This window comes from Dipodomys spectabilis, unplaced genomic scaffold (assembly GCF_019054845.1).
Source record: "Dipodomys spectabilis isolate Male_0828 unplaced genomic scaffold, ASM1905484v1 ptg000069l, whole genome shotgun sequence".
NCBI classification, from domain to species: domain Eukaryota; kingdom Metazoa; phylum Chordata; class Mammalia; order Rodentia; family Heteromyidae; genus Dipodomys; species Dipodomys spectabilis.
This window is the reverse complement of record NW_024870746.1, coordinates 3,693,374-3,717,044: the sequence shown is the minus strand read 5'-3', so window position 1 is coordinate 3,717,044 and position 23,671 is coordinate 3,693,374. Positions and strand designations below refer to the sequence as shown.

The 23,671-nt window shown below is 41.7% G+C and overlaps 1 protein-coding gene and 2 pseudogenes across 1 annotated transcript; 2 read left to right on the top strand and 1 right to left on the bottom strand.

Moving 5' to 3' along the window:
* The first annotated feature begins 925 nt into the window (after positions 1-925).
* LOC122109634 (T-cell surface glycoprotein CD1b-like) lies at positions 926-7,105 on the top strand. Its single transcript, XM_042682154.1, has 6 exons — positions 926-1,099; positions 1,391-1,657; positions 2,110-2,388; positions 4,792-5,070; positions 5,833-5,926; positions 6,519-7,105. Exons 1-6 carry the CDS (start codon positions 1,039-1,041, stop codon positions 6,538-6,540), a joined length of 1,002 nt encoding a protein of 333 aa, XP_042538088.1. The 5' UTR covers positions 926-1,038; the 3' UTR covers positions 6,541-7,105.
* Positions 6,860-10,400, bottom strand: LOC122109239 (annotated as a pseudogene).
* Positions 10,401-15,468: 5,068 nt separating this feature from the next.
* On the top strand, positions 15,469-23,032 carry LOC122109238 (annotated as a pseudogene).
* Positions 23,033-23,671: the final 639 nt, after the last annotated feature.

Here is a 23,671-nt window from a genome sequence, read left to right as displayed (position 1 = left end):
GTGGCTCACAGCTCTAATCTTAACTATTCAGGAACCTGAAATCTGAGTATTGGGGTTCAAAGCCAGCCTGAATAAGAAAGTCAGTGAGACTCTTATGTCCAATAACTGCCAGAAAACCAGAAGTAGAGTTGTGGTTAAAGTGTTAGAGTGCTAGACTTGAGCCAAAGAATTCAGGGATAGAGCCAGACCCTGAGTCTAAAACTAAAACTAACATAAATACATTTGTTTGAACAAATTTTGAGGTACTTATCAGCTTTTTAAATCATCATCCTACTTTCATTTAATTGTCGATATTAAAAATTTTGTATTTAATTGTTTCAAGCTCGCAGATATATTTATTCTTTATATTTGGAAGCTTGGTTAAGAAATAAAGAAAATAATGTTTTTCTGCTGTCTTTTCAGTTGTGAAGTTCTGCTTTTTCCACTGGGATCTTGGCGAATTGTCTATTTTGTATTTTTACTGTTTTATTGGAAAATTCTGGAAAGTTTAATAAAGTAGAAGACAAGATATGAAAACAGGAACCCAGAACTAAGAATATGAGATTAGGGAATCCAGACAAGGAGATAAAACAGGGAATGAAGCTGTGGACAACAGGAGGAAGAGTCATGACATTAAGGGAGAAGACAGAACAGTGGGAGGATGGAGGATGAACTGGGTGCATAAACCAAAACTCCTTCCAGGGTTCAGATGCTCATGAAGCTGAGCAACTGTTGTGTATTCCCCTGTATGTACAGATATGACATCGAAGCTTAGAGAGGTTAAGAAGCTTGTATAGTGACATGGGGAATTTCTTTTGAAGTCATCTGATGAAAATGGATCCATGGAGAGAAGCTTCAGGCCAAGGAAGGAAGAGGGAAGTGAAACCTGGAGTGGAGAAGGCAGGCTGTGCAAGGACACATTTCCCTCTCTGATCTGCAAGTTCTATGAAGAGAGTTTTCAGGTGGGAGAGACAGGAAGTCTGTACCGAGTCCTGAGCAGCAGCATTGCAGAATCAGACATCAAGCACAGCCCTGAGCTCCTGAGGTCCTCTCTGGGAGATGCTGCTCCTGCCACTTGTGTTGCTAGCTGTGCTCTTCCCAGCTGGGGACAATCAGGATGGTAAGAGCAACTGGGGTAGCAGCCTGCCCTGTGGCGGAGGGTCTGGTAAAGACAGGCTGCACTTAGTCTGGTGACCTTGGTCAACTAGGCTCTGAGGCCTCCTGTCTCCAGAGTCTTGACCATTCTGGAAGTTGGGGCTGAAGGCTGAGGCCCAAGGCTCTTAAAGAGACAGTGCTCATTGGTTGCACAGATTCTGAGTTTGTGTTTTCACATCTTCTCAGTGTCCATGCTTTCATCCCTCCTCCATCCCATTCCTAAGTTTCCTTTCATGCTTCTCCCCTTTATCCACAGCCTTTCAGGAGCCAATCCGTCTGCACTGCATTCAGATCTCATCATTTGCCAACAACACTTGGGCACAAACTCAAGTTTCATGCTGGCTGAATGATTTGCAGATTCTTGGCTGGGACCGTGAGTCAGCCATTCCCATATTTCTGAAGCCTTGGTCCAAGGGGAATTTCACTGATGCTGGAGTGACAGAGCTGTTGGAGCTATTCCGCGTGTACTACTTCGGATTCATTGATGAAGTGCAAAAACATGCCAGTGATTTTCAGGTGCAATGTGAGCACTGTTGCCTCTCCTCCTTCTCTCCCCTGCCCTGAATCCCCCTCTCCACCTGTATTTGCCTGCACACCTTTCTCTAGCACAATCTCTACATCTCTTTGAAGTATTGAGATCTGGCTGCTTTTTCTTTGGTCTCTAATTGGTTCTCTCTAAGTATCTTACATCTCTCAGGATGCTGAAATTTTGACTCCAACTCCCTGATCCTCAACCTACCTGTTCTATCTCCTTTCCAGCATCACACATCCTACTCTGGCCCATCCATCCCATACTTTCCCCTTCTTAATTCTCCTCTATCTGAGAGCCTCTTAGTGTTCTAATAGTTTCAGCTCATCATTTTATATTCCTGAATTATATGCTCATCAAATCTGAAATCCTGAACCCTTTCCACAGTCTTTATTTCTAGTTTGCTGTTTAGTAACTGAAATTTTATCTGTTTTCCTCCTTCTTAGATCCCTTTGAGATCCAGGGCACAGCAGGCTGTGAGCTGCACTCTGGGGGAGCCATCCTAAGCTTCCTGAGAGGAGCGTTAGGAAGTCTGGATTTCCTGTATATCAAGAATAACTCCTGTGTACCTGCACCGGAAGGTGGCAGAAGAGCTCAGAAGTTCTGCATATTAATCTACCAGTACAAAGGTTTCTCGCAAATTGTGGACACTCTCCTCTGTAAAACCTGCCCCGGATATCTCTTGAGCCTTCTTGAAGCGGGAAAGGAGGATCTGGAGAAGCAAGGTTTGTCCTGCTCTGTTTCCCTTTTGACCACCTTCCTTAAACTTAAAGAGCATCATAAAATTAATTTATTCCAAGTAAAAATACAAAGTAATATTATGACATTGACCAGATATGAAAGGCCCTCCCAGAAACAACTCTATTGATGATGAAGAGAACACCCCTTTAAAGAAAACATGAAATAAAATGAAAAATATGTAAGTATGTGTAATTTTTCTTTAAGCAAAAAAACTTTTTTACACTCTTTTTTATGAATACGCTTTTTTATTGTGAAAATACTGTACAGAGGGGTTACAATTACATGGGCAAGATAACAAGTACATTTCTTATCAAGCATTCTTAACTTCCTCCTTTGTTTCCCCTCACCATCCCTCTGTCCCTTCCCTCCCTTCACCTCCCTCACCTCCAAAGTTGTAAAGTTGGTTGTTTGACATAACTTCTTGTACATCTCATTGTTGCAATGGGTCCATGTGTATCCCTATTTAAACAATTTGTTTTTTCCCTTCCACTCCACAAATTATACCAACATGGAATACAGTTAAAACAGGTGTTTTACTATGGAGGAGGGACATACAAAGCAACAAAGAAATCATCTTATAAATATGTTAGAAACAATAGCAAGAAAGAAAAATCATTTGGGTCCTAATCTTGGGGTTCACTTCACCTAACATCAGCTTATCTGAACTTTTCTGCTTGTCTCAGACATATACTAGTTATTGCAAATAAGGGATACCATGGGACCTATGTTTCTTTGGGCCTGGCTTACTTCACTTAATATAATTTTTTCCAAGTCTTTCCATTTCTTAACAAATGGGGCAATGTCATTCTTTCTGATGGAGGCTTAGAATTCCATTGTGTATATATACCACATTTTCTTGATCATTCATCTACGAAGGATGGTTCCATATCTTAGCTATGGTAAATAATGTTGCAGTAAACATAGTTGTTCTGGTAGCTTTAGTATGGTCATGTTTGTGATCATTCGGGTAAATGCCCAAAAGTGGGATTTCTGGGTCATAGGGGAGCTCTATGTGGAGTCTTCTGAGGAACCTCCATACTACTTTCCAAAGTGGTTGAACAAGTTTACACTCCCACCAACAATGAAGTAAGATTCCCTTCTGTCTACATTCCCCCCAGCATCTGTTGTTATTAGAGTTCTTGATTATAGCCATTCTAACTGGGGTGAGGTGGTATCTCAGTGTTGTTTTGATTTGCATTTCTTTTATAGCTAGGGGATTGATTATTTCTTCATGTGTCTATTGGCCATCCTTCTTTCCTCTTCAGAGTAGTTTCTCTTTAAGTCATTAGCCCACTTATTTATTGGACAGTTCTTTTTTGAAGATTTGTTGTTGAGGGATTTAATTTTTTGAGTTCCAGGTATATTTTAAATATGAGACCTTTGTTCATTGTATGGCTAGTGAAGATCTTCTTAATCAGTCGGCTTTCTATTGGTCTTGCTAGCTATGTCCTTTGCCATGCAAAAGCTCTGCAACTTCATCCAATCCCATTTGTCCAACCTTTCTTTGATTTGTTGTTTCTGGGTCCCTTTTAAGAAATTTTCAGCCTCTACCAAGGAGACCTAGGGTTTCTCCTATTCTGTTCAGTAATGTTTTGAGGGTGTCTGCTTTGACTCTGAGGTCTTTGATACATTTGGAATTAATTCTGTTGCAGGATATAAGGATCTGGCTTTAGTTTTCTACAGGTGAGTAACTAATTTTTCCAGCACCATTTATTCAAGAGGTTGTCTTTCTTTCATTCTATTTTTTTAGCTCCCTTATTGAAGATTAGATGGCTATATTTCTGTGGGTTCATTTCTGGGTTTTCATTTCTATTCCATTGGTCCTGAGGTCTGTTCTTGTGCCAGTACCAAGCTGTTTTGATTACTATGGCTTTGTAGTAGTGTTTGATATGTGGTATTGACATTCTTGCAGCACTGTTTTTTCTGTTAAGGATCTTTTCGGGGTCTCTCATTGTTCCATATGAATTTTTGGATTGTCTCTTCTATTTTCTTGAAGAATGAGGTTGGAGTATTAATAGGTATCACATTGAATTTGTAGATAGCTTTGGGAAGCATTGGCATTTTCATGATGTTGAATACCAGCATGAAGGAAAGGTACATTTTTGACAGTAGAAAAATGATTTCAGTGAATTACAATGTTTAAAGTTTGCAATGAAAATAAATCCTCAATAAAGATGTATGCCATTTTTCTTTATCTCCTATTTTTATATAAACAGTTTCATGCAATAACAAATTGGAGAGGTTAGAAGAAAGACTGGGAGTCCATCAGTCATTGATTTTGTTATCAAGGAAGTGGGGGGTCCATGTCCAAACATGTGGACTTTGAAGTCCATATGCTCCAGGTTAGAGTTATTTTCTTGTATTGTCTCTGCCTCTTCCTGCTCCAGTGAAGCCTGAAGCCTGGCTGTCCAGTGGCCCCAGTCCTGGGCCTGGCCATCTGCGGCTGGTGTGTCATGTCTCTGGCTTCTACCCAAAGCCTGTGTGGGTGATGTGGATGCGAGGTGATCAGGAGCAGCTGGACACCCAGAGAGATGACTTCCTGCCCTATGCTGATGGGACGTGGTATCTGCAAGCAACCCTGGATGTGAAAGCTGAGGAGGCAAAGGGCCTGAGCTGCCATGTGAAGCACAGCAGTCTAGGGGGACAGGCCATCGTCCTCTACTGGGGTGAGAGAAGAGCTGGAGTTCTGGCTGGGAGTGGGAGCAGGTGGCTCTAAAGCAAAGAGGGAGAGGGTGTGTGAGGGACAGGGAATGGTGAGGAGGAAGGGCTAGAAGACATTTGGTGGGCGAAAGGGGACAGGAGTCAGGCAGAATGGGCAGGTATAAGGAAGAAGATGATCCAAGGACATTTAGAAAGATACTGAGCTGGGCATGAGAGCATTTTCTTGTAATCTCAGCACTAGTGAGTTTGAGACACAGCATGACAATTTAATGGCCAAATTACATTATATAGGGAGACACTGTCTCAAAAGTGGTGATGGTAATATGTGTGATTGCATGTGTTCACACTCAATAAATTGTCCACCCTTAAATAGATGCAGTTCTTAGCTGGGTGATAGTGGCTCATGTGTGTAATCTTAGCTCCTTGGGAGGCTGATCTCTGAGGATCGAGGTTTGAAGACATCCCAGGCAGACAAGTCCCTGGGGTTCTCATGTCTAGTTAACCAGACAAAAGTCAAAAGTGGAGATGTAGCGGGAGTGGTAGAGCACCAATGTGGAGCTAGAAATTCTAAGGGAGATTGTTAGAGTCTGAGTTCAAAGTCCAGTATTGACAGTATCCTATCTATCAACTTTATCTCAGTAAAGTTGTTAACCTCAGACTCCCCCCAAAATTGGGATGATAGGAGGATAGTTAGCTAGGCAAAGGAAGGCCAGGTAATGGAGCAAGTGTCATTAGAAGTGACAATTGATTACTCTTCCAATCCACAGGATACTCTGTCTCTGTTGGTTTAATCATTGCTGCAGTAATAGTGCCTTGCTTGATCCTTTTGCTGTGCCTTGCACTGTGGTTTTGGAAGGGCTGGTGAGTTTTTTTTTAACCCTTCTTTTCTGTCTGTTCTATACTTTTTGATCTTTCATGTACTAATAGCCCATTAGTTGTCCTCTTTCTACCAAGAGTTTCCTCTTAACCTTGATCCCTGGGGAGAGGTAATTTAAAGAATTTTGGCAAAATACATCTAACATAGAACTTTTGCCATCATTAGTGCTTCTAACAATATTACGTACATTGATGCTGTTTTATTTGTTCTTCTTGCAATGTGAAACTGTCCTCACATTTGAAGCCATGTTTCCTTCCCCCCTTCCCCAGGCCCTGGGATAGTGACTCTTGTACTTTTGCTTTCTATGGATGTGATTGGAATTACACGGTATTCATCCTGTGACTGGCCTCTTACTCTTAGCCATCAGTTGTCAGAATATATCTCTATGGCAGCTATGTCAGAATTACCTTTCTTCTTCAGGCTGAGTCCTTTCCACTGCATGTCTAAATACCATAGGAGCACTTGAACTGCTTCTTCCATTGGGTTCTGTGAAGAATGCTGTTATATGACTGTGTTCATCTCTCATATATGTATATATATATATATATACATATTTAAAACTTATGTTCTTTACAGGTCATACGATGATATTCCATGAGCTCCCAATCTTTCTTCTCTCTCCTTTGGAATAAGTACCAAGACGCTGAGAAACCTGTGAACTCAAGAGATAGTTTTATTATGTAAATAATTGTTGTTTTGGCAGAAAAACATGTGCTTCATATCATTTCTTCTGTTAATGTGTGTTACAATGACTGATTGCTCATATGGCAAAACAAAACTATGGTTTCATCTTTCCTGCATGTTGAGAATGTTTGCATTTGGATTTAGTTGGGAATATTTGGTTCCAGTCTTTCATCCACCTGTATTTGTTTCTAGCCTTATCCTTGTTAGGTATTGGTATGAATGAGTTTTTTACCTCATAAGATCAGTTGAGATATGTTTCCTGTCTTCTTATTCTCCGGAGTATGGGGCAGCATGGCTGTGTTTGTGAAGAATTGGATGAGTTCACTTGTTAGGCATTTTATGTTGGGAAATATTTTGTCAGGAAAGTTAAATTTTATGGTTAGATTTTTTCTTATTAAATTTCTGGGCTTTATTTCTTGTTTAATATCATCATTACATATTACACAAAATTAAAAGTCCAATGAACTTGGTATTTATAAATTATTAAATAAAAATACAGGAATATAAATTAATCTTTATAGAGCTTTTCTTTTCTTCTAAACTAACAAAATCTTCTGCTATTTTATGATTTAAAAGAGTAAAATAGTGTATGTATGCTCTAGAAAGAGTAGGGAGTGGGATTAGTAATTGCAAGGCTGAGTTATTCCTTCCTTGGCCTAAGCAAAGTTGCTATTTGTCCCTTTGGGCTCAGGAGAGCAAGAAACATCCTATCTATTTAATCTTTAAAAATGGTCATTATATTTATTTCCCTCATTTAATTAAAATGAAATGGATTTTAAAATTGGGAACCTGGGGCTGAGAAAGTGGCTCAGTGGTTGTGTGCTTGCCTTGCATGCCTGAGGCCCTTGGTTCGATTCCTCAGCACCAAATAAGCAAAACAAATAAAGCTGGAAGTGGCGCTGTGGCTCAAGTGGTAGAGTGCTAGCCTTGAGCTGAAGAGCTGAGGGACAGCGTCCAGGCCCAGAGTTCAGGCCCCACGACTGGACCCAAAAAACAAAACAAAACTGGGAGCCATACTCAGACTTCTTGGCCAAGAAACTCTAGCTTCTAAAGAGAGTCTCTAGTGTTCCCTGGAAGAAGAGTCTCTGGGGTTTCCATTGCCCCTCACATTAAGGGTAGAACAGATCAACACTGTCCACTGTGGTCCCACCTAAGCTATGCTTCTAGGAATACAGACCAAGCCCGTTCCCCTTCCAGAAAATAGCCTCTTCTTCCACTCAGGTGTGAAGTCTTCAAAACAGGAATTTCAGTCACCTCAGCCTGGTTCCTGTTTCTCCTCACTTCTGAAGGCCCCAGGAATACTAACTGGATTGTTGTCCTGTGGTGGAGGGTTGATGAAGCATCTGCTCTGGACCTGGGGGAGCTGATGAGTTATTCAGTGGTTTTCCAATGTCTTTCAGCAGCAAACCCCCTCATGCAAATGAAATGTTACCCTGAATCCCAATATGAAACACAGCTACAAGGGGAGCTGTTCTTGTTAAGGGTGAGTTGCCCAGTCTGCTCACCTCTCCCAACTCCCACCCCTTTACCTCCCCAAGGACTCCAGAGGCTCAACCCCTAAAATACTTTGATGCTTTGCCAAGCAGTGTGTAAGCCACTGGCCTAGTTTTTCCTGATCAAGTCAGAGGTTCCCCCGTACCCCAACTGCTTGCCATAGATAAGCTCTGAGTTTATGGTTCAGCATACTCAATAATGACCAAGTGGATCATGTAGTTTAACCACCTCCCCCAAGAATACCATTAAAAACTGCAGGCCTCTCTCAAAAGCAAAATTGTGAAGTAAACACCTGAGGCCAATTTCATCCCATATTCAGGCAAGCATGACTAGGATGCCACATTCTAGGAGCAAGGGAAAAATCCCCAAGCAGTCAACTGTGGTCTGGCTAAGCTGATGAGTGCTCAGGACCATGGGCAGGGTTCTAGAGCACTGTGAAGGAAATCAGCGTTGGAGAGCAGCAATTTGAGCACCTTGGAAAATGCAGCAGTGAGGTCTGACTCAGGTCCTGCGTTTGGAATGAATTTTTCCCTCTAAAGAGAAAGCTATAGTCTGGATTTGTTCTATAGGACTGTTGAGTCCTAAAGTTAGTGTCCTCAGACTCTGAATTAGAGACTCATAATGTAAATGCAAACGAGGTGGCTTCAAAGGAAATATAAAAAATGCTTGTAGGTATGATGACTGATAAAGCAGCACCAAAGCCCACCCCAAAGCATATGCCAGTAATGGAATACCTGTGACCATCACACCATGGGGCTCAGAGCTGGAATGTTCCTCCCAGGGCATCAAAAAATCTCACTGAGAAGCAAGGACCCAGATTGTATCCTAGGTGAGCATTTATGCCCATATCCAAGAAAGGAAAATTAGAACTCCAATTTAGAGTTTTGAGTTTAACACCCTCAAAGGGAAAAACCAGAGCCCCAATTTAGAGATTCAGTATAGGTGCAGAGGTCCCCCACATAGGCAACATTTTAGGAACCATTGTGCCCCAGTGGGAGGGAAGGGTAGCAGGAAGGTTTAGCTACCAAAGCCTCCACCCACCCAGGCTCCACAGCCCTGCCCTCAATCAGCACAGGAGGCAACAGCAAGTTCAAGATGCACAGAGGGGATGAGGAAGGAACAAGGCCAGTTTCAGAGCAGCTGCTTTCTCCAAAGCCCTGCCAGTGACTTTCTGCAGAGAGGAAGGGCAAAGACCTATCCTTTCTTGTTCTTGACATTGCAAGAGGGAATGTTTTCTCCGTGAAGAATCTTTCCATCAGGAGATTAGGCAAACAGTCCGGCATGCACAGGAGCACACGTGCACATGCACACACATCCAAGCAGCCCTGAGCCATGGCCACCTCTCCCAGTCACCTCATTACCAAGGTTCATTCCAAAGGGATGGACCTTCTGGGGTCCCAAATCCCAGCCAATGGGGCACTATTCCTCATGCAAGTCCACCTTCCTGGGAGTTGTAAAGCCAGCCTCAAGTGGTTTCCTATGCTAATCCTATAGAGCATCCTATAGATCATTCCCCCTTCTTCCCTCCCAATTCCTGGAATGGTTGCTTCTCCTAGACTCTCACCTTCTTAAAACATTCCCCAATATCTCCTGCTCACTCTTCCAGACACCTGCCTGGCTCCCTCATATATGACCTTCCTTCCCCTGCCCTTCCCTGCTCCATGACCATTCATTCCTCCCCTTTCTCCCCTCCCCCACCCCTCACCTTGTTCCAAAGGATTCTTTGTGTTGTCTTTGCTCTCCTGCCCCCCTCCTTCCTCAGCCACACTTAGCCACACCTGGCCCCAGACTTTCTCTGACTTGCTACCAAAAGTGCCCCTAAGGTTAGTTACCAGGGTCAACAGCGGCATAGCCCCAGTCAGCAAGGTCCTCACTGATGCCCAGTGCTCCTCCCACAGACACCAGGGCCCCATCCTGTATAGAGCTGTGAACTCTGCCCAGCCCGCCCTGCTGTGGATCCAGTTGGGCAGGCATGTGTCCAGGTATGCCATCATCCACTCCTGCCCCAATTGGGCTCCCTTGGAAAAGTTCATCAGAGATCTGGGTGAAGTTGCTGGGCTGAGTCTGCAGTCCCATGCAACTGAGCTGCCAGAACAGAGAAGGAGTGTGGGAAGTGGGTCTCTGATTCATCTCCAGCTTCCTCTATGGCTTGATGCAGCAGGTCAGCTTCTGGACCCTCCTCAGGCCCAGCTCCATAGACATAACCCTCTGCCTCACTTTATAGTCTACGAAGTCAGCCACCAGAGCCCGCGTGTATGGGGCTGAGGCTGGGGTCACCATCCAGGCAACCAGCCTGGATTGCAGCCCTGAGGACCCAGCTCTGGTGGCAAGGAACTTCCAGCTGGGGCTTTTCATCTTCCTGGCCCGCGTGGAGCTCTGGGAAGGGGAAGAAGAGATCAGAACTTGCTGGAGAAGGCCTGGCTTGAGAGCTGGCCTGGGAAGGGCTGGGATCTCCTGGGACTGACCAGCTGTGGTAGAGTCCATGTCAAACCAGCTGTGGCAGTGCCCAGGTTCTACCAACTGTGGCTGAGTCCATGTGCTTTGAGCCCCTACAGAAACTTTCTACCTACAATACCCTAGGTTTTCAGTACTTTTCCTCCTGACTCTTTCTTTGTACTCCTTTAAACCACACTTCTACATTTTCAGATCTAGTTAGGTGGCTGTCCCAAGTGCCAGTATGATTTTTTCTGGTACTCACTTTTCCATTATTATAAAGAAATAGGTCAGAAAATCAACTTAGAAAGAGCACATGTTTATGTAGCTCATGTTCCTGGAATTTCTAGTGTAAAGTTGGGCAGTTCTATTGTTTTGGGCCTTTAGCAAGAGTGCAGATGAGAAGGATAAGAGTGAGTCTCAGAGTAAACCATTGACAGCCTGAGTGAGGATGCAGAGAGGAGGGAGAGACAGAGAGAGAGGGACAGAGAGAGGGAGGGAGGGAGGGAGAGAAATCTGTAACACATCCAATTTGTAGTGGAGGGAGGGAGGAAAGGAGAGAGAGAAATCTGTAACACATCCAGTTTGTAGCAGTGAGTTCGGTCATTCATTTGGGGGCTGAAAGGAAGAAGGCTATATGCATCACACACTTGAGGCAAATAATCAGCAGCTCTAGCAGAAGCAAATATTTAATCTCTTTTTTCTAGATCTCATATAGGTTTGGATTTAGGAGAAGGGAAAAGGAGGCTTCTTATAGAATTTCTATAGAATTAGCCATTATACCTGAATGTTAGATGTACAATGCATAATCAGTCACAGCTGTAGAGCCTTAGAGAAGTTGTCTTCCTCATATGTAGGTTTCATGCAAACTGGGAAGCCTTCCTCCATCTCCCACCTCTGCCATTCTGGAAGCTGGTGCCACAGGGCAGGCTTAAATGGTTAAACACATAGGTGGCTCCTCCCTCCAGCATTCCACATTCTCTTGTTCAGATCTCAACCTTATAGCTCTCACCCAATTACAAGAGAGTAGGAGAATTTGTGTTTCTCCTGTCCTTGGACTCCCATGGCAAAAAATCCCCCAATGTGACAAATGTCTGGCTTTCTATCTGCTATTTATTTCTAAAACCCCAGAGTGAGAACCTGCTGGAAATGAAGGCAAAGCCTTGTGCTTTTGAGGAACTTGTATAGGGTTTATGCTGTGTCTCAGTGTAACCAAGTTGTTAGTTCATGGACACTGTCAGTTTTCTGTGGCAGTAATAGGAAAAGATGATTGAGGGGACACCCAACCTCTTTATTAATGCAGACAAATGTGATATTCAGGGGGAATATATGCACATTGGATATATATATATATATATATGTATATATATATATATATATATATATATATACATTAAAAACAAGAGTACAAAATCAAATTTATACATTTGTTTATGTAAAAAGGAAGAATTGCACCTCCACCTTCACGAATGTTAATTTAGGAAAACTATGATAACAGATGTATTGTCTGGGGTCTAAAATTGATGTTATGTTCAGATGTTGAGACATTACATTGACAGTAACAGGATTACTAACAAACCACTAGGTAGCTCGCATAATTTACCTATATAAACTCAATATAGAAAATGCTGCCTTTTTAGGATGATGTATATTTGGTGCTGGTTGAGGTTTGAATAAGGGCCTGCTGTTTTTTTTTGTTGTTGTTGTTGCTCTTGGGTGCTTGAACTCTGGGTCTGAGCGTTTTCCCTCAGCTCTTCAGTTTAAAGCTAGCACTCTACCACTTGAGCTACAGTGCCACTTCCAGGGCCTGTTGTTTTTAAGTTTTTCATTGCTCAAGTCTGGTGCTCCACCACTTGAGCCATAGTGCCACTTCTGGTGTTCTGTTGGTTAATAGGAAATAAGCGTCTCAGAGTGTCTTGGTCATGCTGGCTTTGAACTGCAGTCCAAAGGTATCGGCTTCCTTAGTAGCTAGGATTCCAAGCATAATCTATTGGTTCTTGGCTGGACAATATATTTTGATGAGGTCACAAATTTACCTTAAATATAGATAATGGTTTTCACTGCAATGCTGCCTTTGTCCTTGCTATCACCCAAGAAGTTAGCCTTTGGGTGGAAATTAATACTGCACAACTAAAATCTTAATTAAAGGCTCATCAGGAAGTCAAAATGCATTCCTGGGTACTCAAATGTTGCTTAAGAAAATGTTTAAAAAGCCCACCAGGTTTGTAGGTGGGATTCCATGCATGGAAATATTATTCACCAGAGTGCGTTACAGTCCTGAATGTCCTTCTGCAGTTGGGAATGCTGTGACAGATGAGATTATCCTGTCAATCTCCATAATCTCACATGCATGATGAGATACCTGTGGACGGATAGGTATTTTGGTGAATAAATATATGAATTAGAGTCAGTAGAAGGGCTTATTCATAGTTTTATATTCTGGTGTACTGGGAATGTCTGCAATGTGACCACTATGGCATTGGTGGGTGCCTGGAGCAGTCATAGGAGATGTGAGACCACAAATTCTCCAATTTACAAAAGAACCAGTGAATCTCAAGAAATGAGAAAGGATAAAGGGTGAGAAGGAGCAGAGATGAGTTTCAGGACACCTGGAATGGGGAGGGAAGGCTGGGTTGATCAGAATAAGAGACATGTAGAAGTCAGGATGGCCGAGCGGTCTAAGGCACTGCGTTCAGAATAAGAGACACGATTGAGTGTAGAGGCACAGTTATGTATAGAAACTGGGCAACCATTCAACTTCTCCTTTGTAATTTTACAGCTAGATGAAGTGACCTCTGCATGAAGTGACCTTTGCATGTCACACACCCCTTGGAAGAGGAACAGCTGAGGAAGAGAGTTACATGGGGGCAGAACTTGTGAAAAGGAGGGTGGCTGGAAATGAGAGAGGAGGGAATGACTTGAGTTCAGAAGGGAGGGGAAATGAAGGATGGAGTAGGAAGGTGAGGCTGAGAAAATAGAAATGTTTTCTTTTTTTTTTCTTTATTTTATTTTATTTTATTTGTGAACATACTGTACAGAGGGGTTACAATTACATGGGCAGGATAATGCATACATTTCTTATCAAGCATTGCAGCGTCCTACTTTGTTTACCCTTCACCTCCCTTCTCAGCCTCCCCCCTCCCTCCCTACCCAATCCTCCCCCCCCACCCCACCGACATTGTAAAGCTCGTTTTTGACATGACAATTTGTACTTCTCATTGTTGCAACAAGTCCACCTGAATCCTTAAACGACTTGTTTTTCCCCATCTCCTCCACAAGTTATACTGACATCAAATATATTGAAATCATGGGTTATACTGTGGGGAAGGGACATACAAAGCAACAAAGAAATAATCTTATAAATGCGTTAGAAATACATGCATGAACGAAAAAAAACCTTAAAATACCTATCTAAGGGTTCATTTCCCTAACATCACATTATCTGACTTTTTCCGCTTGACTCGTACATATACTAGATATTGCAAATAAGGGAAACCATGGAACCTGTGTTTCTTTGTGCCTGGCTTACTTCACTTAATATAATTATTTCCAAGTTTTTCCACTTCCTAACAAATAGAGAAATGTCAATCTTTCTGATGGAGGCATAGAATTCCATTGTGTATATATACCACATTTTCTTGCTCCATTCATCTACTGAAGAGCATCTGGGTTGGTTCCATATCTTAGCTATGGTAAAAAATGCTGTAATAAACAAAGTTGTGCTGGTAGCTTTAGTGTGGTCTTGTTTGTAAACATTTGGGTAAATGCCCAAAAGTGGGATTGCTGGGTCATAGGGGAGCTCTATGGGAAGTCTTTTGAGGAACCTCCATACTGCTTTCCAAAGTGGTTGAACAAGTTTACATTCCCACCAACAATGAAGTAAGGTTCCCTTCTGTCCACATCCCCTCCAGCATCTGTTGTTGTTAGAGTTCTTGATTTTTGCCATTCTAACTGGAGTGAGGTGGTATCTCAATGTTCTAGATCCTTATATATCACCCTGCACCAGAATCAACTCCAAATGTATCAAAGACCTCGAAGTCAAAGCAGACACTCTGAAAACATTACAGGATGGAATAGGAGAAACCCTAGGTCTCCTTGGTTCAGGCCGAAATTTTCTGAATAGGGACCCGGAAACACAACAAATCAAAGAAAGATTGGAAAAACGGGGTTGCATAAAGTTGCAGAGCTTCTGCATGGCAAAGGACATAGCTAGCAAGATCAATAGAAATCCCACGGATTGGGAGATCTTTACTAGCCATACAACGGACAAGGGTCTCATATCTAAAATATACTTGGAACTCAAAAAATTAAATCCCCCAACAACAAATCCTCAAAGAAACAACTGCCCAATAAATAAGTGGGCTAAAGACTTAAAGAGAAACTTCTCTGAAGAGGAAAGAAGGATGGCCAATAGACACATGAAGAAATGCTCAACATCCCTAGCCATAAAATATAAAGGTTTTCTTATATTCAGTTGCTGTTGTAAACCATTGTTTGTTGGTGGGAGAAGGAAGACAGAAGAGAGTTGAGGCAGGGTAGCTTAGTTGCTAGCAGACATCAAAGATCAGCTTTGTTTAGAGAAGGAAACACACATCTGCTTATGCTATGCTGCTTTTAACTGCCACTGCTGGCTGCTCTCCTACCAGGAGGGAGGGTAGGGACATCTCTGTGGGCTGCTTAGTAGGGTAGATGGGAGTGGATTTGAGTGGGCTTTCCATGACGCTTTACAGTTAGTCCCAAGATGCTTATAATCTGCATCTTTTTGTCCAAGTCCAGTTGATTGTTTTTGAGCATGGTGCTAGAGAACCAAGGGCTTGGGGAGGGAAATTATTATTGATGAACTGGTTGTTATCCTTCTCTCTCTAGTAACTGGTTTGTTTTCTATCTTCTCTCTGTTTTGCTTACGTTTTCACTTATGCTACTGGACATTCATCCATCCATAGTGATCCATGAACATACCACATTTCGTCTTATCCAGGTCTCTTACTATGCCAATGAATCCTGAGCACAAACTCTGGGGTCTGCTTGGCTGGATGAATTACAGACTCATCGTTGGGACAGTGAAACAGGAACAGCAATTTTCTTGCACACATGGTCCAAGGGAAACTTCAGTAATGAGGAGTTGACAGATCTGGCGCTGCTTTTCCGTGTGTATATGATTGGGTTAAGTCAAGAGATTCATACCTACTCCACATACTTGGGGCTTAGGTGTAAGTTTAACAAATTGGGGGAATTCTTCAGAGGGTTCTTGTAATTGAAACCCTTCTCTATTCCTTTGACGAAATTTCTCATCATCTCATCTCACAACAAAAGTCTACATGCCTCCATCTCTCGAGTTATATCTTGAACATTAATCAAAATTACCTAGATTTTTGCCACTTCAGCAGTCTTTTCTATTGTGCTTTGTTGTGTTTTCTTGTGATCTTCATCTGTGGCTTAAATTTGGAGGTAGAGAATTGTCTTATCCTGTGCTTGACTCTCTTAAAACATAATCCCTTCTGCTATTTCTTCAATTTCTTTGACATTTGGAGTCATTATCTAGCTCTTGTGATGCTGACTCTATGCATCATGAGATTTGGGCTCCCATCTCTCTGAAGTTCCTAGTCTGTATTATGTCAGTCTCACCTCTTATTTTCCCTGAACTTTTCAATCTCCTTTTAATTCAAATTACTTGTTCTCCCTTGTTTCTGACTGTATGTATCTTTGGCTCATTCTCCTACCTATGTAAGACTCTTCTTTCCATTCTCCATTTCCACAGAAGGTCCTTAAATTCTAATATTGCTTTCATATTTGTTATTTGAACTCTTTATCTCATTCTTTTCTTTCTGAAGATCCTGTTGAATTACAAGTGAGACTTGGCTGTGAGCTGTCCTCTAGAGAGAGCTCCAAAGGCTTCTTACAGGCAGCTTTAGATGGATCAGATTTTCTGAGTTTCCAAAACAGAACTTGGGTGCCATCTCTGGAGGGTGGGAAACAGGCCCAGAAGGCATGTGATCTCCTCAATCAGTATGAAGGCATCAAGGAAACCGTGGAGAGCCTCATGAGCAAAACCTGTCCCCAGTTTTTCTTGGGTATCCTGGATGCAGGAAAGATGTATCTTCAGAGACAAGGCCAGTTCAGCCCTTCCGTCTAAGGTGTTTTCTTCATGACTTCCCCTTCTCACCTTCCTGTTTGAACTCAGGACATGGTGGAGGACAAGAGGGAGTGAGGTTGCAGGGTGAGAATTCCCTAAGGGAGACAGAAGACATTAGGCAGATATCTATGCACTGAAGCCATGTGTTAGGTGCACATCTGTCCTTATGGGACTCCCTCTTGTATTCTTTACAGTGAGGCCAGAGGCCTGGCTGTCAAGCTCCTCTATCCTTGGGTCTGGCAGACTAATGTTGGTTTGTGTTTGTTGAAAAATTAAACCTAACACTCAACAAAGTATGTTGGTAGATTTTTTTCCCCCTAGTATTCCTTCCTAACACTGTGACATTTGAAACATTCATGCCTCTCTTTGAACGCTAACATAGCTGAGAAATTCTAGCATCCTAAAACTCTCTCTCCTTTTGGATGTATCTGTAAGGAAATAGCACAGGTAACCTCCTTTACACATTAATTTGTCAAATTGTATTAAACTTAAAGTAGATGCATCCTGAAATTTCCCATCAACAGTATGATTGATTTTGAAATTTTTATTATGTGTATTTGTATCATATAATGTGTTGTTAGAATGCACATATACACTGTGACATGACCAGAGCAAATGATTAGATCAGAGCCCTGACATATCCATTACCTTTAATTTAGAATCCTGACAATAAAATTTGAAATCAGGAGGCTGGGAAGGTGTCTCAGTGGTGGAGTGCTTGCCTTGCATGCATGAGGCCCTGGGTTCAATTCCTCAGCACCACACAAGCAGAAAAAACCGGTAGTGGTGCTTTGGCTCAAGTGGTAGAACGCTAGCCTTGAGCTGAAGAGCTGAGGGACAGAGCCCAGGCTCAAAGTTCAGGCCCCACGACCCAACCACCCCCCCTAAAAAAATGATAAGGGTGTATGAGGCTTTCAGTTTTATTTTTCTTTCTGAGCATTATTATGGTTATTCTGGGTCTTCTGTGATTACTTCTGAATTTTAGATTTTTTCTACTCTTACTTAAAAGGGCCAGTTAGATTTTTATGAGGATATCAAATTAATCTGGAATATGTAAATTGTTTTTGTTCTAGGTAGAATATATGTGTTAACACTATCAAAATTTCCAGCCAATGATCATTGGATTTTTTTCCTATTTATTTTAACTTTCCAGATAAATGCATTGCAGTTTTCTATGTACTAGTTTTGAATATCCCTGGGTGTTTATTCCTAATTATTTTATTCTTTTTTATTTTTATTTTTTTGACTGGTCATGAGGCCTGAACCCTAGGCCTGGGCCCTGTCCCTCAGCTCTTCAGCTCAATGTTAGCGCTCTACCACTTAAATCACAGTGGCACTTCCGGCTTTTTCTGTTTATGTGGTGCTGAGGAATCTAACCCAGGGCCTCATGCATGCAAGGCAAGCGCTCTACCACTGACCCACCTTCCCAGCTCTACTTTATTCTTTTCTATGCTCTTATAAGTAGGATTATGTCTTAATTTCCTTTTTGTAAATTTCCTTTTTGGTCAGTACTGGGCCTAGTGACTAGAGGCCTAGTCACTTTCCCTGAGCTCTTTTGCTCAAGGCTAGCGGTCTGCCATTTTGAGCCACAAGTCCACTTCCAGTTTTCTGGTGTCTAATTGTAGGTAAAGATCTCACAGTCTCCTCCTGCTCTGGCTGGCTTCAAACCATGAGCCTCAGACCTCAGCCTTCTGATTACAAGCATCAGTAACTGGCACTTAGTCTTAATTACCTTTTTCTTTCCTTTTCTTTTTGTGCTTGAACTCTAGGCCTGAGCTCTGTCCCTGAGCTTTTGTGCTCAAGGCTATCACTCTACCACTTGAGCCACAGGCCCATTTTCAGCTTTTCATGGTTAATTAGAGATAAGAGTCTTAGGGACCTTCCTGCCCACGTTGGCTTCCAACCATGATCCTCAGACCTCAGCCTCCTGAGTAGCTATGATTATGGGTATGAGCCATCAGTGCCAGGCTTTACTTTCCCTTTTAATATGATTTGTTATTAGTCTGGACAAAGAGAACTGATTACTGTATGTTGATTTTTTTATTTTGCAATTTTTCTGAATTTGTTTTACTCATTATAGCAGGCACATGGAACTCATTCTGTTCTTTGTCTATCAGTTATACTTCACTCAAGTTGTTGAAAGATACAACTTAACTGTGCCATGAAGATTCTGAGCTAAAAATAAAGTGTATGAGTTCATGTCCAAGTTCAGGATCAGATTAGATCTTGAGTTGGGACAGAGCTGAAGTAGTTGTGTGTATATAGCAGTATTCAGTAAACACCAGTTGAGTACATGAATAGACGAATGCATGTATAAATCAGCATGCAAATTAAAAATATACTTGTTATAAAATAATAAACATGCTAAATGACATGAAAACATACTTGTCATATGGTTGACTATTATTACTTGATACATTTTTTATTTTTTTATTTTTTTGGGTCTGGTCATGGGGCCTGAACTCTGGGCCTGGGCGCTGTCCCTCAGCTCTTCAGCTCAAGGCTAGCGCTCTACCACTTGAGCCACAGCCCCACTTCTGGCTTTTTTCCTTTTGCTTATGTATACAAGGCAAGTGCTCTACCACTGAGCCACCTTCCCAGCCCTTGATACATTTTTAAAAATGTGATACAATAATGTATTTCTTTCTGTTTCCTCTGGATGGATTAGTTGTTTTTTGCTGCTCCTGGGGCTTGAACTCTGGGCCTGGGCACTGTCCCTGAGCCTCTTTCTGCTCAAGGCTAGCTCTGCCATTTGAGCCAGAGTGCCACTTCTGGCTTTTTCTTAGTAGTTTATTAAAGATGAGTCTCCTGGACTTTCCTGACCAGACTGGCTTCAAATGGCAAACCTCAGATCTCAACCTCCTGAGTAGCTAGGATTACAGGCATGAGCCACCAGTGCCTAGCTTGCTTGGATACCTTTTAATGATCACCAACCCATTGTTAAAATTTGTCCATTCAACAGAACCTTCAGGACTTGGAGTTAATGGAAAACATTCTGCTAAGAATGTGGAAACAAAGGTTCAAGGAGGTAAATTGACCTTTCAAAAGTAAATATGAGCTATGCTGAAGTCATTTGAAGGAATTGGGGTAGGCATAAAAAGAATAAAAGTCGAGATTAGAGTGGAAGTGAGAATGCTGTAGGCATCCCAGCACTCTGCAAGGCACATTGTATTCTCTGACATACAATTTGTATGAAGATAATTGTTGGCCAGAAGAGACAGGAAGTCGCTACAGAGCAGAAACGTTGCTGAATCAGAGATCAAACACAAGTCCTGAGAGTCTGATGTGATCTCAGGGAGATGTTGCACCTGCCGCTGTGTTGAGCTCTTCTCTTCCCAGGTGCAGAGAACAGCATGGTAAAAGTAACTCTGCAGCTCCCTGTTGCAAAGGCTCTGTACTTAGCCAGGTATGCCTGGCCACTAAGTCTCTGAGCCTTGGTGTCTTCAGCTGTCTTCCATCATTCTGGAAGTTGGGGCTGGAAGGAAGCCTGAGTCTCTCCAATAGGCTTGTCCTTATGGGTTGCACAGAGTCTGGGGTCTTCTTTTCTACATCTTTTCAGGATCCAGGTCTTCTTGCCTTCTCATATTTCTTCCTTTCTCTTCACCATGTTTCCTTTCTTCTAGAGCCTTCCCTGGATCAAACTCTTTCCGTGTCATCCAAATTTCATCTTTTGCCAACAGCACCTGGGTGCAATTATCAAGGCTCAGGCTGTCTAGGTGAACTGCAGACTCATGGGCTAGGACAGTGACTCAGGCACTGCCATATTACTAAAGGACTGGTGCAAGGGCAAGTTCGGTGAAGAGGAGACAGCTGAGCTGGTGAGCTGAACTCTTTGCGATCGGTCTTCACTCTCACTTGAGAACTTCAAGTCAGCATCACTGAGTTCAGTTGGAATGTGAATCCAGTCCTCAGACCAGGCAGGATCCAGGAACTTTTCAGTCTTTGGTTCAGGACATTCTCCTCCCCTCCTTTCTCTTCCCCTGCCCTCTCTCCCTTCCCCTCCATTCTCCTTCCCTTCCTCCAGTTTATTCAGCATGAATAAAAGCATTGGAGAAAAAGAGATCAGCTAGCAGTTAAATTATGTGCTTCCTTTTATTTATTATTTTAGTTTACTATTTATTTAATATTCATACTTCATGTTTTCTTTATTTTTAATATCATGACTTTAAGTCATGGGTCAAGATGTTGCGTGAAGGTTTTCCTTGTGTTTCTCACTTGAATGGACCCTAGTTTGCAGTGAAACAAAGATTTGAATCACTGGTCTCACTCAGGCTAATTTCTTTGGGCCCTGATCTCACTTTTTGTACAATGCAGATTGTGTTTCCCAACATAAGATTTGATTCAGCCCTCTCAATCATGTCAAGTTCCCCAGCTGAAGTAGCAATTCCAGGTAGTGACTTTTCCAGGTTAGTCTGAGTAAAGTGTCATACCCCACTACTGTCACATTTTATTCAAAAATTTTTTTAAGTATCTATTTTGAATATTCATTTTTCAGAGCACTCTATTTTTTTTACATATTTGTTGCTGTTGCCATTTAAAATATGAGCCATGTAACACTCTAAATTTAATCTATCTTGCTCAAAGTTATATCCTTCTGCCTAATGATGGCCTGATTTAGTGTGCATTTAAATGTATATGTAAAAATACAAATCTGTTTGAATGAGAAAAAGACACTGAATTTTGACTCATTGAAGAGCTTTTATTGCCATCAGTCTGTCTCTGAAGGCCTTAGATCTCCAGCGTGCTGGTGTCACACTGGAGATTCAGGTGACATAGTTACAAAGTAATTTTATTCATTATGAAGAACGACATTATGCCATTTGCTGGGAAATGGACAGACCTGTAAAAATTATATTTAGTGAAGTCAGTCTGGCTCAGGGAGACGAAGTTATCTCTCATGTGGAAGTTCTATCTAAATTATATATATATATATATTCAGGGTCATATGCATGTACACAAACATATTAACTAAAGTATGGTATATGCAGGGGAAGATTCCAATGGTGTAACTCATTTCAACAACAAACTTGCAATTTAACAAAATGAATCCAGGAATTTTGAGCATGTTTTGTGTGTGTGTGTGTGTGTGTGTGTGTGTGTGTGTGTGTGTGCATGCGCGAGTGTGTGCTCATGTGCATGCATGCACGCACATGCATGCTAGGAGCACAAGAATGGGGAGTGGAAGGGTGGGCAAATGCAGTCACAGTATTCATTGTACCTGTGTGAAAGTAGATCCAGGTTACTTGAGGGGATCAGTGGGGTTGGAAGAAATGGGGGAAATAATGAAAAGCAGAACATCGATCAAGGTACATTGGTCAAGGTATGTTGAATTGAACCCCTTTGTGTGACTACTTGCAAAGAATGAAAGAAAAAGATGCAGGTGGATCACTGGCAGTGTTCCAAGTTGGTAAAATGCCAACTCTCAGTGCGCTCCTACAGGTTATCACCATTTCACATGTGGTAAGATGTAGACACACACATGGAACATGGGAAGGAGAAAGGAGATCCCAGAGATCCCATTGGAGTATTCCGTATTGTGAGTGGCAAGGCGAGATACCAATTAATTGCTTCTCTGGGTTTCTCTTCTGTTCTACTTTGGTGATCCCCAGGGACTCTCCTAGGGAAAGATGACTCTTATGCACTGTGACATTTTTTGGGAATGTCAAGGTGCCTGAATAAGATAACTGAGTACATACTAGTTCTCCTTCTGGAAAGATACTGGCTTTGCAGAATATCTTTCTAATATATTCCTCTTGGAAAATGGGGTAAGTTGACAATAAAGAAAGCTTTTTGTAAGTGGACCAGGATAGGTAGAAATAGAATTGTGGACCTCTGAGAATATTACCTGCAGATGAAAGAAGATATGCTGCACTTAGTCTTGGGCTTCTGTTCAAATGAGAAAGAAAGCTTTAGGCACTGATTCTCCAGTGTACCCACAGAAGACACCTAGAGGTTTTTGCTACTTACATTTTATCCATATTGAGTTAAAGCAGATCATTACCTTTTCTCCATTAACTACTTTGCTCCCTCTATCACTTTCTTTTATAAATGATCCCATCATTTTTATTAGTTTATCAAGATGAAACTTATTTCCAATTTTCTGATAATTTTCACTGAATAGCCAGACACTTGAGCCTCCTTTATAGTCTATCAGACTTTACATTCCCTCTTCCATAATCCTGACCCAAGAGTGAACACCATAGACAAAAACACAACATATGTTATGAATTACTTGTTATGACTGATAATATAATAATGATTGCACATTGAATGTTAGTGTGACTTAAATGCCATTACCAGTGTGAAAATGAAAAAGTACATGACATTGTTAAAGCTAATTGGATAACAAAAATAATTTGAATGAAAAAGGAAAACAAGATAAAAGAGAAAAATAATTTGAATGGCATCTCTTTAGAGCAGACATTAACACACTTTATAAGAATGCTGGCCAGTTACTATTTTTCTCTTTCTACAGATGAGAGCAGCAGTCATTTAACTAATGAGTAATGGAGACAATAATGTTCCAAAATTTCTGCTTTAAATAACAAACCACTCATTTGAAAAATAATGATTAGAAGTCTTTTGTCTTAGTCTGATTTCTACTATTTTATAAAAATACTTTAGACAATCATCTTCAAAAGGGAAAGTTTTATTTTGACTTATAGTTTTTGAGGCCTCAGTCTTGATCAGTTTAGTTCTGACATCTAGACCTACACACACACACACACATATCTATCACCTGTGCAGAAGCTGGACATTCTATAGCAGCTGTAAAGTGAAGGAAGAAGGAGGAGGGAAAGACAGAGAAAGAAAGAGAGAAAGAGAACAGCAGACCAATATTTCAGTTTCCTTCAATGGTATGATTTTTGTCACCTATGATCTCCTTGTAGGCAGAAGCTTGTTCCTCCTCTTCCTCCTCCTCCCCTTCCTCCTTCTTCCTCTTCTTCCTCTTCTTCTCCTTCTACCCCTTCTTCTCCTTCTTGTT